General features: G+C 48.9%; 1 protein-coding gene across 3 annotated transcripts in view; it reads right to left on the bottom strand.

The window, feature by feature from the left end:
- The window catches only part of CCNC (cyclin C), a 55,816-nt gene extending 44,662 nt beyond the window's left edge, over positions 1-11,154 (bottom strand). Inside the window, exon 1 of one of the 3 annotated variants that reach the window (XM_073589505.1) lies at positions 10,889-11,154. In XM_073589505.1, coding sequence (XP_073445606.1) covers positions 10,889-10,920 — 32 coding nt within the window. In that variant the 5' untranslated portion in view covers positions 10,921-11,154. The remainder of the gene's footprint in view (positions 1-10,888) is intronic. The other 2 variants (XM_073589504.1, XM_073589503.1) reach the window with 2 other exon arrangements.
- Positions 11,155-15,301: the final 4,147 nt, after the last annotated feature.

Genomic DNA, 15,301 nt, shown 5'->3' with positions numbered 1-15,301 from the left:
AAACTGAGGGTGAAAAGATCATTTTTGTGGAAAAATAGAATTACACTTACCGGTAATTCGGTTTCTAGGAACCTTCCACGAAAGCTACATCGGAGGATGTCTTCCCTGCCCTAATAGGGAACAGGAACACAAAGAGGTTAAATACCCCTCCCCTTCCTGCAACCATCAGTGTTTTCCTGGACACCAGTATGAATAGTTACCACCAAAGTGCAGGAGTCATCCAATAAGAATATCAGATAGCACTAATTTCCCTCCCTTTCTGATATTCTTATTGGATGACTCCTGCACTTTGGTGGTAACTATTCATACTGGTGTCCAGGAAAACACTGATGGTTGCAGGAAGGGGAGGGGTATTTAACCTCTTTGTGTTCCTGTTCCCTATTAGGGCAGGGAAGACATCCTCCGATGTAGCTTTCGTGGAAGGTTCCTAGAAACCGAATTACCGGTAAGTCTAATTCTATTTTCTCCAGTCACCTTCCACGACAGCTACATTGGAGTAATACCAACAGCTAATTTCCCTAGGCGGGGGATCACGGCCTGCAGCACTCGTCTGCCAAATGTTAAATCCCCATTGAAATTTAGCCTGTAATGCCTGGTGAACGTGTGGATGGACGACCAGGTGGCGGTTCTGCATATCCGCTCTGACGAAGCATTCTCCCTTTCTGCCCATGATGTTGCTATCGCACGGGTAGAATGTGCCCTCAGTGAGGTGGGTGGAGCCAGCTCCTGTGATGCGTAGGTCAGGCAGATAGATTGTGTGATCCAATTCGCGATCATGTTCTTTGACCCCTTCTTGCCCTTATTTCGTCCTGAGAACTGGATGAATAAATTCTGGTGAATCCGCTAGATCTGACTCAGACTCTGGCGAAATTCAGTCCTCGGATTGAGTGGACGCTTGGGAGATTGAGGGTTCCTCTTCCACGCCCACCCCTAAAACCAGGGAACAAAAAATATCACGTATGGGTGAGCTAATCAGTATGGTTAAGAGCACGATACGGGTGGAGGAGGAGGAAGTTAACTACACGGTACAGGACGAGATGTTGGGCTGAAGCCCAAAGAAGGAGTCCTGTACATGAGAACGTACAGAATCTGATCCTCCATAAAAGGAGGCCTCCCTGAAAAAAAAAAAGCCTATCCCTTTGAGGACTCGTCCCAGCTCAAAGATCCAATGGATCAAGAAAAAAAAAATTTTTTTTTGAGAGCTTATCAAGGAAGTCCTGGGACACCTCTGCAAAGCTGCTAGAAGCTAATATATCTTCCACATGCCCTGTCTATGATTACGCACAGACTCAGTGCACCTCAGGGGAAAAGATACCTGACTCCCTACCCCTACTGCAGAAAGCAACAAGGTTCTAGCCGATGCTTCCGCTAGCGGTCACTAAACAACTTAAGACCAGGGGGGATAGGCGTCAGGTCCAGGTAGCGCAGGTCTCTAGTAATTCTTTAATGCACCGGCTCTTCTAGGCTGAGCGTGACTGCTCTTCTCAGGTCCGGGTAGGCACAAAAGTCGCTGTCCTTTATGACTCCTCTAGAGGAGTGCCCTGGTTAAAATCCTAAGGGAGGCGACTTGTCTCCAAATGGTGTGCCATCCCCTTCCAGGGCCACTATGTGTTCAAGTCTGTCCTGGATAACATCTGGGACAAGGCTTCGGACAAAAGGATATCTTCCGGAACATAGAAATCCTAGAAGATGGATTTTTCGTCCCTCCCGTGAGCAAACCTCTGTCAACAGCTATTCTAAGCTGAATTTGCATGCCCTCGTCAGATCACAGCCGCTAAGCAGCTTGAGGCTGGGCCAGTGCCGGTATGAGAGACTGGCTGGGAATCTCTGGTCCTGTTGACATACTCAGGAAGAGTATAGGGGGGCAAGGGCGGGAACATCCTTGTCCCTAACCATCAACAGACCCCAGATAAGCAATGACGCATGGTTGGGGGTCGTCTCTCGCTCTTTTTTCACCCGCTGGCAGTCCATCTCCACAAATCAGTGGGTCCACCGTACCATACGAGATGGACTAAAAATTGTGTTCGAGAGTCCTTCCCCATAATGCTTAGGGGTAACCTCCCTACAGCCTCCACACCTTCAGGGCTCCTTACCAAGAGATCTGCTCTGGTAGAACGCCCGGGTGCCAAAGCGGGAGAAGGACACGGCCATTACGCACGTCCCTTCCTGGTGACAAAGCCATCGGAGAAAAACCGAATCATCATAAACCTGAAGCCATTAAACGAATTGGTCTGGTACAGGCGATTCAAAATGGAGTCAATCAGGGGGTTGTGGCAACGGTAGATCTGAAGGGTGCATATTACCATGTGCCAATCCATCCGACCATGTATTCTCCAAGATCATGGCGAAAGCAGTGATTTTCATCTGGCGCCAAGGGATAGGCGTTATCCCATATCTGGACGACTTCCTCCTCACTGTACCATCTATCTCATGTCAGAAGATGGACGTAGGAAAGACCCCGGGGATATTAAGATCCCTGGGTTGGATACCATACCTGGTCTATCCCTCCACGAGAAGGAAGCTTCTGGGAGTTCTATCGGACTCAAGGGGAAAGACCTCCTTCTTACCTAAGGCTTGTCAGGTCGACCTTGTCCACAAAAGAACCTGGTTCAGGGACCAGCGGGCACCGACCCTCAGAGTCAATGTATGCTCTAGGATCTCGGACCACATGCACCTATGCGGTTTCTTGGGCTCAGGCCCACACCCAAATTCTGCAAAGCCACGTGCTTTTACATTCCAGGATCCTCCTGGCCTACGCGGTGACAAATTCCATTGTCTGGAAGGATTCCCCTCCCTGGTCAGGTTAAACCGCCCCTGAGGTGGTGGTTGAACTACCGAAATCTTCAGAAGGGAGTCAGCTGGGTTCAGCGTCCCCTGAAAACACTCCGCTCAGGTGCCAGCCAACGAGGCTGGGGCGCAGTAGTAGATAGATCCTAATCCAAAATCGCCACGTCTGCATCTACTCGGACAACATGACCACAGTGGCCTAGCTCCATCCAAGAGGGTACGAAATACGCCGGCCTGAAGGCAATCGCAGCAAGGATCTTCTCCTGGTCAGTGCGTCTGAAAGGATCAGACAACACCCAGGCAGATTTCCTCAGTCGAGAAGACGTTCATCCGGAGGAGTGGCGCCTGGACCAGATGGTATTCTTGTCCCTAGCCTCAAGATGAGGTGGACCTAGTCGCCAACAGGCAAAATGCGAAGACTGGTATTAGTCTCCCTCAACCACATGGACGGAGTGCAAGGAATAGATGCCCTTCACCCAATGGTGGGATTCCAACCTCGCATATGCCTGCCCACCCATACCGAAGCGGGCAAAAAAACTTTTCAGGAAATCCGGACGGACTGAGTTCCCACAATACCAATCGCCCCTCTGTGGCCTGGAAGAAGTTGGTACAGTGCCCTATTTACCATGGCCCAGGAAAGCCCTGGCTTCTACCCCAAAAAGAGCGACCTCACCAAGGTCCTCTGCTACACCCGGACGTAGGCAAATGGAACCTGGCAGCATGGTTATTGAGGCCGAATTCCTAAGAGCCAAATGGCTCTAGGATAGGGTAATCCAAACCCTTCAGGAAAGCCAAAAACCAATAACCAAGGCCATCTATGCCAAGGTCTGGGAAAAGGTTTACGCCCCGGTGCTCTCCAGGCACCCCGATCCCTTCCATCCCAGTGCAGCACAGACCCTAGACGTTTACAAAAGGTCTAGAACAGGGCCTTATCCCCCCAGCACACTAAAGGTATAAATATCAGCACTTATTTTTTTTTTTTTTTTTTTATTTAATCTTGACCTGGCCAGCCACCGCTGGATCAAACGATTTTATGGCTTTGGCAGCCACGATTTGTCCTAAACTCTGCATTCAGGGGCCTCCTTGGGACCTCAACACCGTGCTCAACACCCTAACATAAGATCCATTTGAGCCTCTAGATTCCATGACCATGAAAACCTAACCCTTTAACCATCCTCTTAGTCGCAATTACTGCGGCTAGACGTATAGGAGAATTGCAGGCCCTGTCAATTCAAGAAGCTTACCTTGCAATCATTACAGATGATATCTTGCGATTAGATCATGCCTTTCTACTCAAACTTTTATAGGGATCAGGACATTGTACTGTCCTCATTCGGCCCAAGCTCTTCCAACCCTAAGGAAGAGACCTTCCACACTCTCGACATTTGCAGAGTGGTCCTGTCTACCGACAATAGAGTGAAGCCCTATCGGAGCTTTCTTCCTCCTCCTAGAGGGAGGCGGTCTGGGAGAAGGGAGCCATGGAGGAGTGAACCTCCTGTATTATGAGGGATTTGATGCTATCCAGGAGAGAGGGCTGCTCAGCGTGAAGGACCTCTCCGTACAGGACAGGCAGAGCTTTCCCCGTATGTCGAGGGAGTCTGGCAGCACACATTTTACACTTGTGGCTGGTCCTCTTAGGGTCAGAGACCTTTTTCCCCCCATATTAGAGAGGTATGCTACGCCATTTTAGGAAATAAATGCTGGATAGCCAGGGCGGACGCCTGCTACTTACAGTAGGAGGGGGTAAGCTGGGCTCCGCCAACGCAGAAAGAGGGCTTGTCACCGGCCATGCCGTCTACAGTCAGTGTCAGACAGGTGTCTTACCTGGTGATCGCCTCACCCGGACCTTGAAAGATCGAGGGTCCAGCGTTGTTTGTGCACCTCCTCCTCCCTTTGGCCCAATGGGGGGGGAACCACATGAGGACGCCCCAGAATGTGACCGCCGGTCTCAGGAGTAACGCGCCCCCCGACGCACGTGCGCTTCACCGTGGAACGCATAGGGACAGACCGGAAGTGACGCGCGCCCCAGTGGAAAGCCCAGTAACGCCCGAAGTGGAGGAACGCCACCCCCGGCCAGCGTGAGCCCCCAGGGACCGGCAGCACGGAGGAGGAGGAAGCCGGAGAGCTATCTGGAGGCCCCCAGCACGTACATCACCACCTCGCTTTACCCCCAAAGGAGACGCAGGAGAGTCCTGAGTCCCACCATGCAGGCGGAGACGGGAGCAGCCACCAGAAGAGGAGAGCAAGGCCCCCGACCTCGGCTGCCAGGCATCTGACAGGTATCTCCAGCTGGTACTGAACGTGGGGTGCTCCCGATCGCCGGCCACGGCAGCACCATCGTAGATCTCTTCATGCCCCATAGGGGACAAGAAAACACTGGTGGTTGCAGGAAGGGGAGGGGTATTTAACCTCTTTGTGTTCCTGTCCCCTATTAGGTCGGGGAAGACATCCTCCGATGTAGTTGTCGTGGAAGGTGACTGGAGAAAAATATGATTTTTTAAATGTACGGCTGTACGTTATAAACTTCTGTTAAGCCCTTGGGTGTTCAAAGTTCTCACAACATAGCGAGGTAAGTTCCTTGGGGGGGTCTAGTTTCCAAAATGGGGTCACTTGTGGGGGGTTTCCAATGTTTAGGCACATCAGGGGCTCTCCAAATGTGACATGGCGTCCGATCTGAATTCCAACCAATTTAGCATTGAAAAAGTCAAACAACGCTCCTTCCCTTCTGAGCTCTGCCATATGCAGAAACAGTGGTCCCCCCCCCCACATATATCAGGTTTCAGCGTACTCAGGACAAATTGCACAATAACTTATGCATCCAATTTCTCCTGTTACCCTTGGTAAAAAAAAAAATTGGACCTGAAGTAATTTTTTTGAGAAAAAAAGTTAAATGTTCTTTTTTTTAACCATTCAAAAAATTCCTGTGACGCACCTGAAGGGTTAATAAACTTCCTGAATGTGGTTTTGAGCACTTTGAGGGGTGCAGTTTTTAGAATGGTGTCACTTTTGGGTACTTTCTATCATATGGACCCCTCAAAATGACTTCAAATGTGATGTGGTCCGTAAAAATAAAATGGTGTTTCAAAAATGAGAAATCGCTGGTCAACTTTTAACCCTTATAACTTCCTAGCAAAAAAAAATTTTGGTTCCAAAATTGTGCTGATGTAAAGTAAACATATGGGAAATGTTATTTATTAAGTTTTTTGTGTGCCATATCTCTGTGAGTTAAGGGCACAAAAATTCAAAGTTGGAAAATTTTCGCCAATTTTCCATTTTTTGCACAAATAAACGCAAGTTATAGCAATGAAATTTTACCACTAACATGAAGTACAATATGTCACGAGAAAACAATTTCAAAATTACCAGGATCCATGGAAGTATTTCAGAGTTATTACCTCATAAAGGGATAGTGGTCAGAATTGTAAGAATTGGCCCGGTCATGAACGTGCAAACCACCCCTGGGGGTAAAGGGGTTAAACATCCTATGGAGCACTGTGCAAGTGATCATATTGAAATGGAAGGAGTATCATACCACTGCAAATCTACCAAGACCCGGCCGTCCCTCTAAACTTTCATCTCAAACAAGGAGAAGACTGATCAGAGATGCAGCCAAGAGGCCCATGATCACTCTGGATGAACTGCAGAGATCTACAGCTAAGGTGGGACAGTCTGTCCATAGGACAACAATCAGTCGTACACTGCACAAATCTGGCCTGTATGGAAGAGTGGCAAGAAGAAAGCCATTTCTCAAAGATATCCACAAAAATTGTCGTTTAAAGTTTGCAACATGCCACCTGGGAGACACACCAAACATGTGGAAAAAGGTGCTCTGGTCAGATGAAACCAAAATCAAACTTTTTGGCAACAATGCCAAACGATATCTTTGGTGTAAAGGCAACACAGCTCTTCACCCTGAACACACCATCCCCACTGTCAAACATGGTGGTGGCAGCATCATAGTTTGGGCCTGCTTTTCTTCAGCAGGGACAGGAAAGATGGTTAAAATTGATGGGAAGATGGATGGAGCCAAATACAGGACCATTCTTGAAGAAAACCTGTTGGAGTCTGCAAAAGACCTGAGACTGGGATGGAGATTTGTCTTCCAGCAAGACAATGATCCCAAACATAACGCAAAATCTACAATGGAATGGTTCACAAATAAACATATCCAGGTGTTAGAATGGCCAAGTCAAAGTCCAGACCTGAATCCAATCGAGAATCTGTGGAAAGAGCTGAAAACTGCTGTTCACAAACGATCTCCATCAAACCTCACTGAGCTCGAGCTGTTTGCCAAGGAAGAATGGGCAAGAATTTCAGTCTCTCGATGTACAAAACTGATAGATCGAGACATTCCCCAAGCGACTTGCAGCTGTAATCGCAGCAAAAGGTGGCGCAACAACGTATTAGGTTAAAGGGGCCGAATAATATCGCACGCTCCACTTTTCAGTTTTTGAATTTCCACAAAAATTTAAAACAACCAACAAATTTCGTTCAACTTCACAATTGTGTCCCACTTGTTGTTGATTCTTCACCAAAAATTTACATTTGGTATCTTGATATGTGGGAAAACTTCCAGGGGGCCAAATACTTTCACAAGGCACTATATAGCGACAGGCCCAGCTGTAAACCACGGAGGTATGAGTGAAAAGCTGCCTGCGCAGCCTCCCCGCCTGACCGGAGATTAACTCATTAGCGTGGGAAAGTTTCTGAACATTTTCCCATGCTGTCAGTTCACCTCAGGTCAGACGGGGAGTCTGCGCAGTCTAAGTGACGTCAGTGAGGCTGCGCAGACTCCCCCCGCCTGACCAGCGGTGAACTGACAGTGTGGGAAAATGTTCAGAAACTTTCCCACGCTAATGTGTTCATCTCCGGTCAGTTGGGGAGGCTGCGCAGGCAGCTTCTCAGTCATTCCACAGTGGTTTACAACCGTGGCGGTAGCATTATCACCACTCCGGGTTGTAAACTATTTAACCACTTGAGATTGATGGCGGAGTGGGCATTGACTGTAAGGCGGATAGGTATGGGATACTGATGCTTTTTTTTTTTTTTTTTTTTTTACACAGGCGAACGATGGCTTCTACTGGATTGGGAGTGTAATAAAGATGGCAAAAATGTGTATTTATTTCATTAAAAGTCTTTATTCTTAATGTCTGTGTGTGTTTTTTAACCCTTTCAGAATAGTGGATTAATAATGGATAGGTGTCTTATTGACACATCTCCATTATTAACCAGGCTTAATGTTACCTTACAATAGCAAGGTGACATTAACCCCTTATTACTCCATATGCCACCCGCTACAGAGCAATGGGAAGAGAGAGGGTAAGTGCCATAATTGGTGCATCTTACATCTTTCTGGGGTGGCTGGGGCAGATTTTTTTTCTTAGCTAGGGGGTGGGGGAAATAACCATGGTCCCTTCCTAGGCTATTAATATCTGCCTTCAGTCACTGGCTTTCTCTCTGGCGGAGAAAATTGAGCGGGAGCCTGCGCCAGTTTAGTTTTTTCTGTGAATTAATCCTTTAACACCTACAGCTCCAAAATTTTACACACACACACACACACTACTAACATGGTTAGTGAGGGAACATATATAAATCTAACGGATATGCAGTGGTTTACTATATGTAAACCATGTCTCATATCCTGTCAGGTTCTGTAATGATTTTACAGATGCCGACAATCGAATTATCGGCTATTCTGCTATCTATATCTCTATGAAATATATATTATATATACACACACACCTATACTATGTGTATACATGTATTCCATTTTAACCTGTCAGTGTGATTTTACAGTATAGCGCACTGAATTGCCAGCTTTTCTAAAGGACACCAGTGCATATTTCTCGCAAGTCACACGAATGGTCCAAGTGTAATCCGTTTTTTTCTCACACCCATAGACTTGCATTGGCGAGTCTCGGGCATAATACGGTGCAAATCGCAGCATGCTGTGATTTCTCTAGCACATATTGTTAGGGACGGCAGAACGCACTAAATAATAATAGAAAGTGCGTTCACCGCCCGGGGTCCACTGTGCAGAGGTGTTACACTGCTGCTATGTAATGGCAGACGCTCGATATGGCGGTATTGCGCACGCGGGTTGAATGTCACCCGGTGTGCGCTGGGCGGACTCTGTTAATTCACAGAGACGCCGAGGCGTTAAACACAAATGCTGAGCCTGCTGAACTCACAGGTCCCAGCGGAAAGTACGCACGGTATATGGTCACAGGACTCGGGCCCAAGACACAGGGTCAGCGTCCTTCTAGACCTACCGTGCATACGGCGCCGCAAACGCGGACGCCAATAAGTACTGCTGACTGCAGCGCGGCAAACAACACTGCCGCAGGACGACAATGCCCGGTAGCAGGCACACTGTCGGACGCTAGTACCGTGGATGATATGCACTGTGGCCTGTAGCTCGCCACTGACTGGCGCTGACTCTATCACTAGTTCCCTATCCACACACGTAATATCAGAGGGAGGGGAATCTTAACGAGTCATTTGCAAGTCCATGCATCCGTCATCATTCACACAGGTAGCAACTAGAGTCTATACTAGTGCATGGCCGAGCAGCCATGCAAACCTTTTATAGCCGGGACCTTCCGGAAGCTTCCAGATCCCTGAGATGGACCAATCAGATCTGGAGAAGGACCTGTGCATGTGACTCCCGATCTCCAATGGGAGATAGTCTCGTCAGCATGCTCAGTGGAGTGACGGAAGGACTTAGCCTCAGGAGTGGCTTGCTGCTGAGCAGCCTGCGTTGCTGTTGCTGGCCCAGAGGTGGCAGCAACAACCAGACCTACAGAGCTGGTCTGAGCAGAGCGTTGGGAAAGACGGGATTGCTGAGCTGGCTCCTCTGTGGTCGATGGAGAATGGGAGACCGCTGAATGCAAGGCTCTGGATCCCTGCTGTGCAGCTGCAGGAACCCGACACCTAACACATTATACGGATGAGAAAAAAAAAAGGATGATGGGAGCTGCCCCATAGATTAACATTGGTCCGAGTGCTATGCAATTTTTTCTCGCATAGCACTCGTCTGTATATAACGGCTCCACTTGATCCTGTAAAATGCTGTACATAATAATGGGAGACCTATAGACCCCAATATAGTCAGTGGGGTCAGTCAGTCACTGTTGGTGTTTGACATGCAAGAAGTCCTTGACGGGCATTATTTTTAGACTTCTGTTTGTATCATGGAACCCATGTAGGGAAATACTAGCTCAGATGGAAACTGTGCCTAAGTCTCCAATAGGGTATGTGAAGATCGGTTTTGGAAACTAGACGACCCCTTTAATATGCACATGGCACTAATATGGATGCTGTGGCTATAATTTGGTATAGTAAATGTAGCCAGTCACAGTGAAACATCCTCAGGGACGGCGGCTGTATCCCTGGAGGAACCTGGAGGGTGACAACGGCTGTGCACACTGCGTTTATGGAGCGGGCTCAGTGACCAAGGCTCTTCCTTACAGCAGGCATCAGAGATCGGTACGATCACAGCAATTTAAACTCTTAGATGCCACTGTCAAAGGAAACAACATTTTAAATGTTGTAATTGGGGGGGAATGTGTCTCTTCCAACTACAAACAGCCCCCACAACATGACGAATGGAACTGTTATGGCCTGGGGGCATATTGAGGACCCCCAAGGCGGCATGGTCTGTGGCTAGAATCCATAGGCGATAGACAGCTTTACAATGCAGTAATGCAGTGCGCTGCACAAAAGATCAACTAACTGCAGATACTAGTCCCATAAAGGGCAGATAAATCCAATTCGGACAGTTCATTACTCCTCTTGGAACGTAAATAATGTCTAAACATATGGCAGAAGCACCGATTTCCATCACGTCACCTGCCAAAAAATGGAATACTGGATCTGAAGGTGAAATGGCCAAGAGAACCACAGCCCGTGCCCCCCGGACCAGTTCACCATCCCCTCGTGCCGCCCCACTGCTCGGACACTAAAGTAACAGGTCTTGGAAGGAGAAGGCTAAAGTGACGCGCAAGCACCAGGGCTGTCGCCAAGAGCCCAGGCTGCCAGGACACAGATACAGCTCCAGCCCTGCTCTCCCGGAGGCCCGGGCTCCCCGCCGGTAACTTACTAGTGAGAGCTCTGCCAGAAGTTCCCCGCCATGAGCGCCACACCGGGAGCAACAACACTGAGCGCAGAGTGACGTCACTGCGAGCTGGTATCCGCCGCTACGTGCCGACCGCAAAGTGCAAAGAGCTGCCGCAACGACTCCAGGAAGTGAGCCGGCGCGCAACCTGCAAATACGTCCGTCCGGAAACAGCAGCGCCTGGAACGGATGGAAGCAGCTTCCCGCTACTCTCATAGCTGCTGAGCTAGCGGCACTGTCTGCTCTCCTGCCGCAGGGCTCACCAGTCACAGCCTATGTGAAGATGGAGCACTTCTGTTGTTTGCAATCCTTTATTTTCCAAACTTTTAAAATCCCGCAACTAAAATTCTGTCAAAGTCTGTTAATAATAACAAGTGACGAAATTATAATTCCAGCTGATTGGGGCAGATTTACTAATGGCACAGGGCGGACAAATCGTGGTACAGCCTGTGCAGTCTTACAGGGGCCCAACAGATGGGGTGCCCGTTGCTACCTCAAAAATATGTGGAGTTGTACATAATAATGAGCTGTTGGCCTGCACAGGACCGTATACTGGTCTTACACGTGGCCCGTATACTGGTCTTACACGTGGCCCGTATACTGGTCTTACACGTGGCCCGTATACTGTTCTTACACACGGCCCGTATACTGTTCTTACACACGGCCCGTATACTGTTCTTACACACGGCCCGTATACTGCTCTTACACGTGGCCCGTATACTGCTCTTACACGTGGCCCGTATACTGCTCTTACACGTGGCCCGTATACTGCTCTTACACGTGGCCCGTATACTGGTCTTACACGTGGCCCGTATACTGGTCTTACACGTGGCCCGTATACTGTCCTTACACGTGGCCCGTATACTGCTCTTACACGTGGCCCGTATACTGGTCTTACACGTGGCCCGTATACTGGTCTTACACGTGGCCCGTATACTGGTCTTACACGTGGCCCGTATACTGTCCTTACACGTGGCCCGTATACTGTTCTTACACACGGCCCGTATACTGCTCTTACACGTGGCCCGTATACTGTCCTTACACGTGGCCCGTATACTGGTCTTACACGTGGCCCGTATACTGTTCTTACACGTGGCCCATATACTGGTCTTACACGTGGCCCGTATACTGGTCTTACACGTGGCCCGTATACTGTCCTTACACGTGGCCCGTATACTGTTCTTACACGTGGCCCGTATACTGGTCTTACACGTGGCCCGTATACTGGTCTTACACGTGGCCCGTATACTGGTCTTACACGTGGCCCGTATACTGGTCTTACACGTGGCCCGTATACTGGTCTTACACGTGGCCCGTATACTGGTCTTACACGTGGCCCGTATACTGTCCTTACACGTGGCCCGTATACTGCTCTTACACACGGCCCGTATACTGCTCTTACACACGGCCCGTATACTGTTCTTACACGTGGCCCGTATACTGTTCTTACACACGGCCCGTATACTGCTCTTACACGTGGCCCGTATACTGTCCTTACACGTGGCCCGTATACTGTCCTTACACAGGGCCCGTATACTGGTCTTACACACGGCCCGTATACTGTTCTTACACGTGGCCCGTATACTGTTCTTACACACGGCCCGTATACTGCTCTTACACATGGCCCGTATACTGTCCTTACACGTGGCCCGTATACTGTCCTTACACAGGGCCCGTATACTGGTCTTACACAGGGCCCGTATACTGTCCTTACACAGGGCCCGTATACTGGTCTTACACAGGGCCCGTATACTGTCCTTACACAGGGCCCGTATACTGGTCTTACACAGGGCCCGTATACTGGTCTTACACAGGGCCCGTATACTGGTCTTACACAGGGCCCGTATACTGGTCTTACACAGGGCCCGTATACTGTTCTTACACACGGCCCGTATACTGCTCTTACACACGGCCCGTATACTGTTCTTACATGTGGCCCGTATACTGTCCTTACACAGGGCCCGTATACTGTTCTTACACAGTGGCCCGTATACTGTTCTTACACAGCAGCCCGTATACTGTCCTTACACACGGCCAGTATACTGGCCTTACACGTGACCCGTATACTGTCCTTACACACGGCCCGTATACTGTCCTTACACGTGGCCCGTATACTGTTCTTACACGTGGCCCGTATACTGTCCTTACACAGGGCCCGTATACTGGTCTTACACGTGGCCCGTATACTGTTCTTACACACGGCCCATATACTGGTCTTACACGTGGCCCGTATACTGTTCTTACACACGGCCCGTATACTGTTCTTACACACGACCCGTATACTTTCCTTACACAGGGCCCATATAATGTTCCTGAACAGGGCCTGTATACTGTTCTTACACAGGGCCCATATAATGTTCCTGCACATGGCCCATATACTTTTCCTGCACGGAGCCTGTATACTGTTCTTGGGGGCCGTATACTGTTCTTACACAGGGCCGTATACTTTCCTTACACTGGGCCGTATACTGTTCTTACAGAGGGCCATATACTATTCTTACAGAGGGCCGTATACTGTTCTTACACAGGGCCGTACACTGTTCTTACACAGGGGCCTCTCCTGTCTCTGTCCGCCAGTGGAATGGTCTATATATGATGCACCACTAGTTTTACAGGAATAACGCTGTGTGACCCCTGACACCCTCTCCGCGGAGACCCTCACCAGTCAGTGGCCTGACTAACAGCAGCACATCATTGGGCCCGGGGCGCGGTTACAGCCATCGCTCTCTGTACACAGAGAGGTGACAGAACCCTCACCACCCCGTGACTGGCAGCCAAACACTGCTGAGCAGAGTAAAGTTAATTTCCTCCTGGCAGTGGGGGTCTAAGTGCTGGCCCCACACGGTGTCAGAACCCTATAAACCTACTGATTATTCCCTCTCAGGCTTGGACTGGCCCACAGGAGAATCATCCGGTGGGCCACTGTGCAAGAGTGGACCACCAAGCAATATTTGGCACTATATACTTGAATCACTATGTACAGATAAAGGCAGCATCTTATTAGTTAGTAATCTACACAGATCATTGTTATATACATACTAGCTGAAGAGCCCGGGCATAGTAACTAACTGTGGTTAGTTACAACAAATTATAATGATTATCCTCCAGCCCATAGTCCAGTGCCCATATACCCATCATACATATCCTCCATCCCACAGTTCTGTGCCCATGTACCCATCATACATATCCTCCATCCCATAGTCCCGTGCCTATATACCCATCAGACATCCTCCATGCCATAGTCCTGTGCCCATATACGCATCATACATATCCTCCATCCCATAGTCCAGTGCCCATATACCCATCATACATATGCTCCATCCCATAGTCCCGTGCCCATATTCCCATTATACCTATCCTCCATCCCATAGTTCCGTGTCCATATACCCATCATACATATGCTCCATCCCATAGTCCCGTGCCCATATTCCCATTATACCTATCCTCCATCCCATAGTTCCGTGTCCATATACCCATCATACATATGCTCCATCCCATAGTCCCGTGCCCATATTCCCATTATACCTATCCTCCATCCCATAGTTCCGTGTCCATATACCCATCATACATATCCGCCATCCCATAGTCCTGTGTCCATATATCCACCATACATATCCTCCATCCCATGGTCCCGTGCTCATATACCCATCACACATCCTTCATCCCATAGTCCCGAGCCGGGTGGTGCTGAGCAGGGAGTTCCTGGAGATGTGCTGTTATGCAACCTGGCAGTGCGGCTCTGTGTGAGGCCGCTGATGATTCGATTTTCTACGCCGGTAACAACAGAGCCTGGCAGTAATAGAGCAGGGGATGATTAATTTCTGTCTTGTGCTCTATGCTCCTTTCTGGGGGGCAGACAATGGCTGGGCGCTCATGTTCTCCGGGATGCTAGATTTCTCCCACCCGGACAGTGTCTGCAGAGGTGTTGTGGAGCGGGAAAACTGTTGCTCATAGCAACCAATCACAGCTCAGCTTTCATCTTTTAAGCAGCTCTGGTGAAATGAAAGATGCTTAGTGATTGGTTGCTATGGGCAACACAGGCAGTGTAACCTGTTGTGGTCAAGAAGTTGTTCCTATGACATATACTGTATATATTAGATATTTGATATATATATATTTTTATTATACAGGGCTTTGCGTGTGGAGTGAGTGTGGCTATGTGGAGTGGGCGGGGCTTGATACACACATACATACACTCAGCTTTATATATATAGATGTGATTGGGGGTAAAGTCATATTTGCTTGTAACTGAAAAGAAGGGCACTGGAGCTGGTTAAGGGATGGCCCTTGGCACCCCAGTCCGACACTGACCCTTTTATTCTGTTTCAGAACCACATTAATATTATTTTAAGGTATTATATAGAACTGAGCCTTCTTCAAAATTCTTAAATGGGAACT

This window comes from Dendrobates tinctorius, unplaced genomic scaffold, assembly GCF_039654945.1.
Source record: "Dendrobates tinctorius isolate UK_male_01 unplaced genomic scaffold, ASM3965494v1 ptg000111l, whole genome shotgun sequence".
NCBI classification, from domain to species: domain Eukaryota; kingdom Metazoa; phylum Chordata; class Amphibia; order Anura; family Dendrobatidae; genus Dendrobates; species Dendrobates tinctorius.
The sequence above is the reverse complement of the archived record's forward strand: the minus strand, read 5'-3'. Positions and strand labels throughout refer to the sequence as shown.